Consider the following 14,156-nt stretch of genomic DNA (forward strand, 5'->3'; position numbering starts at 1 on the left):
CACGTGAAGAAGTAGCTGTCTTCTTCTCAATGACGCATCTGAGATCGGAAACTTACCACGTGGAGAGTCTTGGGTGTCCAGGATTCTACTAGCCTGTGGCGGATTGCTTTGGAGCTCCAAAATGCTATGCTGATATACTGCCTTAGTCAACATTTGTGCATGAAGATAAGTTGCCCACCTGGGGAAAACAATCTTAAAAACCTGAGAAAATCTCTAGTTAAAAAAAATCTCTCAAAATCTCTATCGTAAATCTCTGCTGTTTGAATGGGAACTGTACACCTGCTTCAAAGAATCAAAGCCAATCTGGCCAAGCGATAATCATGTTATTTTTCTTGAACAAGCATACCAGATGAAAACTGCAAAGTATCTGGCAATCGAGTAAAAAAATCTTTTGTTCTCTATTTTCAACTATCTGGAATAATTTTTGAAATGAGGATGTTGAACGTGACGGAGAAGAAATTAAGGAATTTGGATGTCAGTCTTCATAATGGATTCTGTGAAAATGCAACTAGCTTAAAAGAGATGAAAAATTCATTAGTGTGAGCACTAGCTGATTGCTTTATGCTATTAAGTATTTCAGCATGTAAATTGGAAAACTATCAGAGGAAAAATAGAAATATCTGTGCCACTTATTAGACAATAATTTCCTTCATTAAACAAGATGTGCAGTCATTATACCACTGTTGAACAGACATTTAAATGTATTCTACAGGCTCGCAATAACTAGTTTCATGAGAATATCGAATGAATCATTTTAATCTCTCTTTATTGAAAATATCGTACCAGAGGAGCCTGTCTTTGTTACTATAGTTCTATTGTACTCACTACAGATTGACGTCAAAAATGGCAGTGAAGATGAGGGGGATTCTGAAATTCATGAATATGAATAAGTCACTCAACCTCCACGCCACTTCCATGTACTATGCGCACACAGTTATCAATATTTTTGATTGCATTTATATCAATTTACAAACTAACTACTAATTTCAAAACATTGATTATATCCAAGTGTTGTTCATTGGGCCAAAAATTGCAGTCGGAGGCATACTGATATGTCCTTACTATACAGTATAAATGCACACGAGGCCCATACTTGAGAGAAGGTCACTCTGTGACCAGTTACCTTTATTACCAAGACCTCAAGTGACTGAAGATGGGTGGAGCTTCCCCTTTTATACCGGAAAGTCCAGGTTAGGAGTGTCTCCCACAAGTTCGCTCCCTGTGGTCAATGTTCTCAAGATGTACAACTTAGATCAGCTTATAAATGGGTTAAAATGATAGTTGAATACATGACATCACCTCCCCCACAAAGTCTTATTGGGATCACAGGTTAAGTCTCTCTGGTGGTTTACGCTCCTTTGATGAGCGCCTGAGTTGGGGCTCCGGTTGTTGGGCGCTGGCCTGAGTGTCTGCTGTTTGTGGTGCCTCAGGCCTGTCTGGACTGCCCACAGTGACTGGGCTCTCCTCCACTTGGATCTGGTGTTCGGTCACCTGTGGTGGAGTAAACTCTACGTCGTGTTCTTCCTCTGCTTCTTGTATGGGGTTGCTGAACCTCCTTTTAGTTTGATCCACGTGTTTGCGGCAGATTTGTCCATTGGTAAGTTTAACTACCAAAACCCTATTCCCCTCTTTGGCAATCACAGTGCCTGCAAGCCATTTGGGCCCTGCAGCATAATTAAGGACAAAAACCGGGTCATTGACATCAATACATCGCGCCCTCGCATTCCTGTCATGGTAGTCACATTATGACTGACGCCTGCTCTCAACAATTTCTTTCATGGTGGGGTGTATAAGGGATAACCTGGTTTTGAGCGTCCTTTTCATTAGCAGCTCTGTGGGTGGAATCCCTGTGAGTGAGTGTGGTCGGGATCTATTGGCCAACAGGAGGCGTGATAAGCGGCTTTGTAGGGTACACTGTTGGATTCTGAGCATCCCCTGTTTGATTATCTGCACTGCTCGTTCTGCCTGGCTGTTTGAGGCCGGCTTGAACGGTGCCGTTCTGACATGGTTGATTTCATTGCCTGCCATGAAGTCCTGGAATTCAGTGCTTGTGAAGCACGGGCCATTGTCACTGACCAAGACGTCCGGCAGACCATGGGCGACGAACATTGCCTGTAGACTTTCTACCGTGGCAGAGGATGTGCTTGAATTTAAAATGCCACACTCAATCCATTTGGAGTAGGCGTCTACTACAACCAAAACATTTTTCCCATGAAAGAACCTGTGTAGTCCATATCGATGCGTGACCATGGCTTGGCAGACCAGGATCAGGGGCTAAGGGGGGCTTCCCTAGGTGCGTTGCCCAGCTGAGCACACGTGTTGCACCTGCGAAAACAAAGTTCCAGGTCTGCATCTATCCCTGGCCACCAAACGTTTGACCTGGCAATTGCCTTTATCATGACGATGCCCGGGTGCTCATTGTGAAGTTCTCTGATAAACACCTCTCTGCCCTTCTGGAGCATGACTACTCGGTTTCCACACAGTAGGCAATCGGCCTGAATCGAGAGTTCATCCTTGCACCTATGAAATGGTTTAAACTCCTCAGGGCATGACCCGTACGTGGCTGACCAGTCCCCATTCACGACACATTTCTTAACTAAAGACAGTAGCGGGTCTTTATTTGTCTAGACTTTAATCTGACGGGCTGTCACAGGTGAGTCTTCGCTTTTGACAGCTTCAACAGCCATGACCATCTCAGCATCATGTTCAGCTGCCCCCTCAGTGGTGGCTAGTGGTAGCCTGCTGAGTGCATCAGCACAGTTTTCAGTGCCCAGTCTATGTCAAATTGTGTAGTCATCGGCGGCTAACGTAAGTGCCCACCTCTGTATGCGGGCCGATACATTCGCATTTATGGCCTTGTTGTCAACCAAAAGGGACGTTAGGTGTTTGTGATCTGTCTCCAGCTCAAATTTCCTGCCAAACAGGCACTGGTGCATTTTTTTTGCTGCATATACACATGCTAGCACTTCCTTTTCTACCATCCCGTAGCCCCTTTCTGCCTGGGACAGACTTCTGGAGACATAAGCTACCAGCTGTAACTGACCATTGGCATTCACATGCTGCAACACACACCCGACCCCATAGGACGATGCATCACACATTAAAACTAGTTTCTTACACGTTAACAGTTTGTTAGAGCACGAAATTTGTTATGCTCCATCAAAAGTCCTTTCCTGGCAGCCCCCCAGACCCAATCGCGACCTTTGCGTAGGAGCACATGTAGCAGCTCTAACGGCATGCTCAATTTGTGAAGAAAGTTGCCAAAATAGTTCAGGAGCCCCAGGAATGAACGCAGCTCCGTCGTGTTATGTGGTCTGGGTGCTCTCTGGATCGCTCCGTTTTGGACACAGTAGGTCTGATCCCGTCTGCCACTACCCTCCTCCCCAGGAATTCTACCTCTGGAGCTAAGAAGATGCACTTCGCCTTTTTCAGTCGCAGCCCTACCCGGTCTAGTCTACGTAGCACCTCCTCCAGGTTGTGGAGGTGTTCTTCTGTATCGTAACCTGTGATGAGGATGTCGTCTTGAAAGACCACAGTCCTTGGAATTGACTTGAGGAGGCTTTCCATATTTCGCTGAAAGATCGCGGCGGCCAAACAAATCCAGAATGGACATCTGTTATACTCAAACAACCCCTTGTGTGTCTTGATGGTGATCAGTTTCTTCGACTCACTCACCAGCTCCTGGGTCATGTAAGCTGAGGCCAGGTCCAATTTTGAAAAAAGTTTGCCACCGGATAGCGTCGCAAAGAGGTCCTCCGCTCTCGGTAGCGGGGACTGGTCTTGGAGTGACACCCGATTGATGGTGGCCTTGTAATCGCCACATATCCTGACCGACCCATCCGCCTTGAGCACCGGCACGATCGGGCTCGCCCAGTCACTGAATTCGACTGGCGAGATGATGCCTTCCCTCAGCAGGCAGTCCAATTCACATTCTATCTTTTCCCGCATCACGTAAGGCACTGCTCTGGCCTTGTAGTGTACTGGCCTGGCGTCCGGGTTTATGTGAATCACTACCTTGGTCCCCATGAAAGTGCCGATGCCGGGTTGAAATAATGAGTCAAATTTGTCCAGGATCTGTGAGCATGATACTCGCTCCACAGAAGAAATTGCATTGACATCGCCCCATTTCCAGTTCATGACAGCAAGCCAACTCCTCCCCAGTAGTGTGGGACCGTCCCCCGGGACAATCCAGAGTGGCAACCTGTTCTCCGAATCTTTGTGGGTCACGACTACCGTGGCGCTGCCTAGCACAGGAATGATTTCCTTTGTATATGTCCGTAGCAGTGCGTCAATCGTCAATAATGTTGGCCTTCTGGCCTTGGACACCCACAACCTTTCAAACTGTTTGATACTCATCAAGGACTGGCTGACCCCTTTGTCTAGCTCCATTAATACTGGGATGCCATTGAGGAGCACTTTCATCATTATCAGTGGCGTCCTGGTATATGAACTGTATGTGTGCTCCACATGAACTCATTGAACTTCAGCTGCCAGTGATTTCCCCCAGTGTTCATTTGGCCTCATAGAGCTTACATTGGGCCTGACCTCCTCGTACATCAACCTGGCTGCAGGCTTCCTGCACATACGCGCCAAGTGACTGCTGACGTTGCAGTTTTTGCAGGTATATTGCTGATACCTGCAAGCTCTGGCTGGGTGTTTGCCACCACACCTCGAGCATGAGCTGAGGGCCCCATTGTTGGAAACAAAAGGTCCATTACCAGTCGATCATCTCTGACTGTCTCTGTAACTGTCCTTAAGCGCACCATTAACAGGTGTTGATGGCCCCATTACTGGCCGCATTGTCCATTGCGATGGCATGAATCGCTGTTCAGGAAGCCATTGTCTCTGTTGAGTTCCCCCTTTGGGTTCGACTACATGTTGGAGCATGTCCGATTGCCCTTGTCTGCCTAGAGAACTGTGTGCCTTGTTAACAATGTTGACTCCCTGGTCGTTTGCCGCATTTGAGCCAAGATTTTTGCCATAAATCATTCTGGTCTCTTCCTCCCCTGAGATAATTGTCTGGGCTATCAGAGCCGTCGCTTCCAAGGTCAAGTCTTTGGTCTCAATCAGTTTCCTGAAAACCCCAGCGTGCCCAATGCCCTCAATAAAAAAAGTCTCACAGCATCTCCGCTCTGCATGCATCTGGGAACTTACATAGGCTTGCCAGTCGCCGGAGATCTGCCCTGAAGTCTGGAATGCTTTGCCCTTCTCGCCGCCAGTGCGTGTAAAACCGGTGTCTCGCCATGTGCATGCTGCTCGCCAGTTTAAGGTGTTCTCCAATCAACTTACTGAGCTCTTCAAACGTCTTGTCCGCCGGATTCTCTGGCGCTAGAAGGTCCTTCATCAGGGAGTACGTTCTGGATCCACAAACCGTCAGGAGATGAGCCCTGCGTTTGTCGGCCGAATCCTGTCCCAACCATTCCTTAGTGACAAAACTTTGTTGTAGTCTCTCAATAAAGTCGTCCCAATCATCACCAACACAGTACCCGTCTTCTGTGCTGCTAGTGGCCATGCTCACATGGTTTAAATCCCAGTTTCTCGTCGCCAATGATAGGTCCTTACTATACAGTATAAATGCACACGAGACCCATACTTGAGAGAAGGTCACTCTGTGACCAGTTACCTTTATTACCAAGACCTCAAGAGACTGAAGGTGGGTGGAGCTGCCTCTTTTTTACCGGAAAGTCCAGATTAGGATTGTCTCCCACAAGTTCGCCCCCTGTGGTCAATGTTCTCAAGGTGTACAACTTAGGTCAGCTTATGCATGGGTTACAATGATAGTTGAATACATGACACATACCTCCTGAGTACCTACCTTCTGCGAAAACTAGCGGTCTGAGGATGCAAGGCAGAGAGCAGTGTAATGGCCCACGGATCCCTTGGAACCAGCCTGTGCAGAAACGTACCTGGGATCACGTGGGCCTGGTCCTCCATTCACAAAGTAGAATTCCATTTTTGTCATTTCCGAAGGGAATTCCACAGTCAGATTTAATGAAATTCCGAAATCAAATTTAATTACAATTTACAGGATTGGAATTTAATTCCTAATTCGCTTCATTCCACCAACTTCACTAAAAATTTAATTTTTGATCATTTTTGGCATTAAAACTCTTATATTTGCAGAAACGTTGAAAAAACTCATTTGATACAATGTATGTGTATGATTTCCGAGATAAAAATGTTTAAAACATGCCTGAGGTATCTTTTACACTGATGCAAGCACGCCCTGCTTTTTCATGGGTCGTGCAGATGGTCTGTCAATGCAAGCACGTGCAGAAATCCCAAATTTGCGATAGATTTCAAAGGAGGTGTATGGTGGCCTATTCTGAGAGTAGGCCACAATACCCACTGCAACATCTGGGTCCTTATGTTTTTGTATAGCTTAGGGGATCTAAACACTGATTTAAACTATACAAGAGCTCCAAAATTATAGAGATAAATATTCAAAGCTTTTTGAGCTCTGAAGCACAAAACCTTGTGAAACAAATAGCCAAATGTGCATCCCTGTGCAATTTTTCACAGGAGAATTAGAACAAAGAATGTTCACCAACCTAAGTTCACTTGGAGTTGCAAGATTCTCATTGCTGGCTCTCAACACAAAAATACTTTTGTTAACTGCCCCAAAAATGATTAGTATTTTCTTTCCTGTCTTGCAGTAAGACTGATTACCCTGATTAGCCCTTGTGCTCAATAATGAGAATCATTACCTAGACTAACTATAGGCAAGATGCTGTCTCCTGCTTCTTAACAGAAAGAGGCATCTGTAGCTCCCGCACTAGTTTGATAAGGAAATGCACTGCCCTTTGTAGTACTGAAGCACATCAGTTCCAGCTTCAATTCCCAGTAACTGCTGCACTTGTTAACCTCAATGAGTGTAGCACTTGGGGCACCACAGCATCTCTAGGTTGCAGAGGAAAATATCAACCAAGATTCCTGCCTCAATTGCTTTCCAGTGACTGCTGTTGGAAAGCGTTCAAGGGTGAATGCTGCATGTGAACAGAACTGGGCACATGTAATGCCTTTAAAGTCAAATAGCTTGTCAACAATTGGGCTGCCAGCTACTGTGCAACTACACCCCAACGTAAATCAGTAGACATTAATTTTAGTTGAATACAAATCATACATACCTTGTGGTGCTGTCTGCATCCATTGAATGGAGGCTCAGGGAGAAGCAGAAGAATGCACCCAAAGAAGGGTGGCTAGTGAAAGGCCAGCAAAGGCATAGCCCCACAGCAGATCATAATGTGCAGGGGGTGAAGGAGCGGCAGGTTACAACTAGACACAATGGTTACGGCAATGGAATCGAGAAAATGTTGGGGCTGTGAGGGAAAGAGCTAGTAGTTTAACTGCAGATTTAAGACGCTTGTACTTCGCTGTGCTGCTAAGGAGGGCAAAACTGTCATGGCAGCAGCAGCAGCTGTTTCTTTCCCCAGTGCCTGTTTTGTTTTATACAGTAGAAACTCTGAAACAATTAGAAATGTAAGACGATTATTTTTATAATATGTGATTAGTATTTTTTTCAAAAGAAAGACTGAACCAATCAGAAAGCTTGGGGATAAGTCTACAGTCATGTAGAACAGGCATATACATGTTACTGCATAGATTGTTAATCAATAGTATATAATGGCATCTGAGAAGCTTTATTACTTCATATAATGTTATGTCCCAGCATCATATTACATGAGATGAAAACATGAAACAATATTGAGCACAGGGAATCTGAATGTCTTTACTTCGCCTACAGAATTGTAGATTTTGTGGGACAAGTTCCCACCAAATGCAACTGATGCTATAGTAATCAATTCCTTTAAAAAGAAACAGATAAATATCTGGTTAAAATAAATAATGAGTAAATATAGGCATGGATGAAGAAGTATCATCTGTTGGTCAGTGCTGAATAATGCAGATTGTAGTGTTAGATTGATGTCTTGGAGTTTTGCTGCATTGCAGTAGACAGTCAAGGTAGATATTCCACAGAACTTAATTTTTTAAGAATATTTACCAGTGATTATTTACCTTTAAGAGATCCAATTAATCGGATAGACTCCATAATGCAAATTGTATATTGTCTACAAATGGAATAGAGTTGGTGCATAGACACCCTTTTTTGTTTAAATTTCTGTTGAATAACTTCATTCCAATCTAAAATTGATAATTAAAAACAGGAAATGTTCTAAATGCACAGCTGATCGAGTCCACATCTGTAAAGAGAAAAGATGGGTTAAAGTTTCATGTGTAAATCATTTATCAGACTAATGAAACGTCTACAGCTGAGTGGTTAATCCATCTTTTCACTTTCCAGATGCTAATAATCCATTGTGTATTTGCAGCATGCTGTTTTGAATTACCTTTTTTCTTTTTATCTAAAATTGATGTTCCATTTCAAATAGTAATTAAGATGTGTTGTTAGAAAAAATTATCTAAATTGCTTCACTTTCTCCTGACAGATGCAGAGGTGGTATATCGGACCAGAGATGGGCATGTGATCAAACTGAATATCGTAACAAATAAAACAACGGTGTTGCTGGAAAACAGCACATTTGTAAGTAAATTAAATTGCATATTTGTATTTCTCTTTTCATTTCAAGATGTTTTTATTTTTGGCAATACTTAAAAGGAATGAATACATTTCATGAACAAGTGTACAAGGCGTGTACAAGCTTCAAAAGTAACAACATTTACCAACTAGAATCTCAAGCCATACAACCATGCCTGCAGATATCTATAAGCACACTAGTTTTCCAGCATCATGGTCTATTGTGGCGATTTTTGAGGGAGAAAAGTGTTTTTTTTGTGGTATAAAAGGCTGAAATTTGGGGTGTTAGTCAGCTATGTCTTCCAAAATACATACTAAGTTCGCGTGGAACTGGTGCATAATATATATGCCTGCACCTAAAATGATGCATGAATGAAAATGACAGGATAATGAGGGCAAAAGCAGCTGTCTCAGAAATTCCAACAAGAGAAGACCATACCAAAGGTGGACCCTTTTCACCAGACTTCACAGACAATGCACTCCTTTGATGATGTATAAGAGCCTCATTAATAAATGCAAATTGGGGTCTGATGACCGAGTTTCAACCCCTAATGTCATTTCCGTCTCTGCCCACATTTTTAGCATCAGACCCTGCCCTCAGCAACAAATAATGGGTGGGACAAGTCGGAAGGCAGCCATTTCAATTATATTTAAAGCGATTCACAGATGTTCTCAGATAAAACTATATAAAGTTTTGAGACACATTGTGCTTATATTAGATAGTGATTTTTGTTGTTACTTATATGATTTCAAAGTGCTTCATGTATTCAACCAGCATTGTAACCCATGTATAAACTGACCTAAGTTGTACAACGTGAGAACACTGACCACTAGGTGGGAGACACTCGTAACCTGGACCTTCAGGTATAAAAGGGAAAGCTCCACCCACCTTCATCACTTGAGTGCACCATTAACAGGTGTTGATGGCCCCATTACTGGCCGCATTGTCCCTTGCAATGGCGTGAATCGCTGTTCAGCTTGCCATTGTCTCTGTCGAACTCCCCCTCTGGGTTCGACTACCTGTTGGGGCATGCCTGACTGCCCTTGTCTGCCTGGAGAACTGTGTGCTGCTTTAACAATGTTGAATCTTTGTCCCAACCATTCCTTAATACAGTACCTCTCGTCTGTTCTGCTAGTAGCCATGCTCGCATGGTTTAAATCCCAGTTTCTTGTCGCCATTGATACATCCTTACTACACAGTATAAATGCACACGAGGCCCATGCTTGAGAGAAGGTCAGTCTGTGACCTGTCCTTTATTCCTTAGCACTCAAGTGATGAAGGTGGGTGGAGCTTCCCCTTTTATACCTGAAGGTCCAGGTTACGAGTGTCTCCCACCTAGTGGTCAGTGTTCTCACGGTGTACAACTTAGGTCAGTTTATACATGGGCTACAATGCTGGTTGAATACATGACACTTGTAATTGCTGTTTTACATCCTGGACTCTTAAGGAGCTTCCATCACACTTATTGTTTCATGGGGGCCTTTCTGGGAATTATACTTGGCAAGGGGAGGAATAGCACGGGCAGGAGGAAGGAGCAAACAGGGCTGCAGCAACTGGTTGGAGAACTGGGAGGAGGTGACTCGCCAAAATTCTTACCTTCCCAACAGAGTTTATAGACCAAGGACAATATGGAATTACATGGAATTACATAATATATTTAGCACAGAAACAAGACATTTGGCCCATCCAGTCCATACTGGCATTTATGTTCCACTCGAGCCTCCTCCTGTCTTTCCTTATCTAACTCTACCAGCACAGCCCTCTAATTCCTTCTCTGTCATTGCGTACCTTGCTTCCCCTTAAATGCATCTATACTATTCACCTCAACCACTCTCTCACCACTCTCTGGAAAAAGAAGATACTTCTGAATTGCCGATTTGATTTCTTGGTGACTATCTTATATTGATGGCCTCTAGTTTTGTTCTTCTCCACAAGTGGAAACATTCTGTCTGTATCTACTCTATCAAAACCTTTCATAATTTTAAAGACCTCTATTGGGTCACCCCTCAGCCTTCTTTTTTCAAGAGAAGAGACCATCCTTATAAATCTTTGTTGCACCCTCTCCAGTGCCTCTATATCCTTTTTATAAAATGGCTAAGAACATAAGAAATAGGAGCAGGAGTAGACCATTTGGCCCCTCGAGCCTGCTCCGCCATTTAAAAAGATCATGACTGATCTAATCATGGACTCAGCTCCACTTCCCTGCCCCGACACCATAACCCTTTATTCCTTTATCACTCAAAAATCTGTCTATCTCTGCCGTGAATATATTCAATGATCCAGCCTCCACAGCTCTCTGGGGCAGAGAATTCCATAGATTACTACCTTCTAAGAGAAGAAATTCCTCATCTCAGTTTTAAATGGGTGGCCCCTTATTCTGAGACTATGTCACCTAGCTTTAGTTTCTCATATGAGTGGACATATCCTCTCGGCATCCACCTTGTCGAGCCCCCTCATTATCTTATATGTTTCGATGAGACCACCTCTCATTCTTCTGAACTCCTATGAGTATAGACCAAAACTACTCAACGTATCTTCATAAGTCAACTCGCTCATCTCCGGAATCAACCTAGTGAATTTTCTCTGAACAGCCTCCAATGCAAGTATATCCTTCCGTAAATACAGAGACCAAAACTGTTATATATGTGGACTTGTATTTACTCTGTACAGCCACCAGAGGGCTCATTCCCCAGTGTCTCAAGGGATCCCATAATCCCTTGGGAGCACAGGTATTTAAGAAGGTTTCCCAGGTTGGTGAAGCACTCTGGAGACCCGCAATAAAAGACTAAGGTGACACTTTACTTTGAGCTCACAGTGTTCAGTCTGACTCTTTCTCCATACTCAACAACTGGCGATGAGATACAGATAGCGAACCCAAAGATGCAGAGAACAGTGCGCAACCTGGAGAAATTTTCGGAGGGAGATGATTGGGAAACTTTTGTGGAGTGACTCGACCAATACTTCCTGGCCAACAAGCTAGATGGGGAAGAGAGCGCTGCCAAACGAAGGGCGATCCTCCTCACCGTCTGTGGGGCACCAACGTATGGCCTCATGAAGAATCTGCTCACTCCAGCGAAACCCACGGAGAAATCGAACGATGATTTGTGCACACTGATCCGAGAGCATTTGAACCTGAAGGAAAGCGTTCTGATGGCGCGGTGCCGGTTCTACACCAACAAAAGGTCTGAAGGCCCAGAAGTGGTGAGTTATGTCGCCAAGCTGAGACACCTTGCAGGACATTGCAAATTTGAAGGACATTTGGAGCACATGCTCAGAGACTGTTTCGATCTTGGCATTGGCCACGAAACCATACTTCGCAAACTTTTGTCTATAGAGACCCAAACCTTGAGTAAGGCCATAGCGATAGCCCAGGCGTTCATTGCCACCAGTGACAATACTAAGCAAATCTCTCAGCACACAAGTGCTGCTACAAGTATTGTGAACAAAGTGATGTTGTTTTCGAATCGTAACGTAACTAAACGACATCCCTGCAGCTACACGTCGCAGATGTCTCAGAGTCCACCAACAAGGGCGATGAATGCAGGGCCATAACACCTTGTTGGCGCTGCGGGGGTGATCATCGTTTCCATTCATGCCGATTCAAAGGATACGTTTGCAAGGGCTATGGAACAATGAGACACCTCCAACGAGTGTGCAGGCGAGCTGCTAAACCTGTTAAACCTGCAAACCACCACGTTGCAGAGGAGAACAGATCCACGGAGGATTACTATGAACCAGCGCCTCAGATAGACGAGGCAGAGGTACATGGGGTGCACACATTCACCACGAATTGTCCCCGATAATGCTGAATGTTGAACTTAATGGACTCCCGGTGTCAATGGAGCCAGACACGGGCGCGAGCCAGTCTATCATGGGCAAAAGACTTTTGAAAGGTGTGGTGCAACAAGGCCTCAAGGCCAGTCTTAACTCCAGTTCGCATGAGACTTGCACTAAAGAACTGATTCCTGTAATTGGCAGTGCTACCATAAAGGTCTCCTATGATAGAGCGGTGCACAAGCTACCACTCTGGGTGGTACCGGGTGATGGTCCCATGCTGCTCAGCAGCAGCTGGCTGGGAAAGATGCATTGGAACTGGGATGATGTCCGAGCGCTATCGCCCACTGACGACACTTCGTGTGCCCAGGTCTTAAACAAATTTCCTTCGCTGTTCGAACCAGGCATCGGGAAATTCCAAGGAGCTAAAGTTCAGATCCACCTAATTCCAGAGGTGCGACCCATCCATCACAAGGTGAGAACAGTACCGTACATGATGAGAGAAAGGGTAGAGATCGAGCTAGACCGGCTTCAACAAGAGGGCATCATTTCACCGATCGAGTTCAGCGAGTGGGCCAGTCCTATTGTCCCAGTCCTCAAGGGAGACGGCACCATCAGAATCTGTGGCGATTAGAAAGTAACTATCAATCGTTTCTCCCTGCAGCACCAATACCCACTACCAAAAGCCGACGACCTCTTTGCAATGCTGGCAGGAGGAAAAACGTTCACAAAGCTGGATCTGACTTGAGCCGACATGACACAGGAACTGGAGGAACCATCGAAGGCCCTCACCTGCATCAACACGCAGAAAGGTCTTTTTGTTTCTAACAGATGCCTGTTTGGAATCCGATCAGTGGCGGCAATATTCCAGAGAAAGGTGGAAAGTTTATTGAAGTCGGTCCCGCACACCGTGGTCTTCCAGGATGACATCTTGATCACAGGTCGGAACACAGTCGAGCACCTGCAGAACCTGGAGGAGGTTCTTAGTCGACTCAACCAAGTGGGGCTCAGGTTAAAAAGCTCGAAGTACATTTTCCTGGTGCCTGAAGTGGAGTTCTTGGGAAGGAGGATTGCGGAGGAACGCATCAGGCCCACCAACGCAAAGACGGAGGCAATCGAGAATGCACCAAGGCCACAGAACATGACGGAGCTGCGGTCATTTCTGGGACTCTTGAACTACTTTGGTAACTTCTTACCGGATCTCAGCACCCTGCTAGAACCACAACATGTCTTACTACGAAAAGGGTTGAATGGGTTTGGGGCAAAAGCTAAGAAAATGCTTTTGCAAAAGCGAGAAAATTGTTAGGCTCAAACAAATTGCGTGTGTTTTTTGATCCATGTAAGTGTTTGGCACTAGAATGTGATGCGTCATCCTATGGCGTCGGGTATGTATAGCAACAAGCTAATGATTTCGGGAAACTGCAATCGGTTGCTTATGCATCCAAGACTCTGTCTAAGGTCGAGAGAGCTTACAGCATGATTGAAAAAGAAGCGTTAGCATGTGTCTATGGGGTAAAGAATGCATCAATACCTGTTTGGGCTTAAATTCGAATTGGAAACTGACCATAAGACACTTATATCCCTATTTTCCAAGAGTAAAGGGAAAAATACCAACACATTGGCCAGCATCCAGAGATGGGCGCTCACATTGTCTGTGTACAACTATGCCATCCGCCACAGGTCAGGCACAGAAAACTGTGCCGATGCTCTCAGTAGGCTGCCATTGCCCACCACGGGGGTGGAAATGACGCAGCCCGCAGTTCTAACCATGGTTATGGAAGCATTTGAGAGTGAGCAATCACCTGTCACTGCCCGGCAGATCAAGACCTGGACAAGCCGGGACCC

General features: G+C 44.9%; 1 protein-coding gene across 1 annotated transcript in view; it reads left to right on the top strand.

Moving 5' to 3' along the window:
- The window catches only part of LOC139253997 (inactive dipeptidyl peptidase 10-like), a 963,662-nt gene that overhangs the window by 406,173 nt on the left and 543,333 nt on the right, over positions 1 to 14,156 (top strand). The window contains exon 5 of the mRNA XM_070873609.1: positions 8,448 to 8,542. Coding sequence (XP_070729710.1) covers positions 8,448 to 8,542 — 95 coding nt within the window. The remainder of the gene's footprint in view (positions 1 to 8,447; positions 8,543 to 14,156) is intronic.

This window comes from Pristiophorus japonicus, chromosome 3 (genome assembly GCF_044704955.1).
Source record: "Pristiophorus japonicus isolate sPriJap1 chromosome 3, sPriJap1.hap1, whole genome shotgun sequence".
NCBI classification, from domain to species: domain Eukaryota; kingdom Metazoa; phylum Chordata; class Chondrichthyes; family Pristiophoridae; genus Pristiophorus; species Pristiophorus japonicus.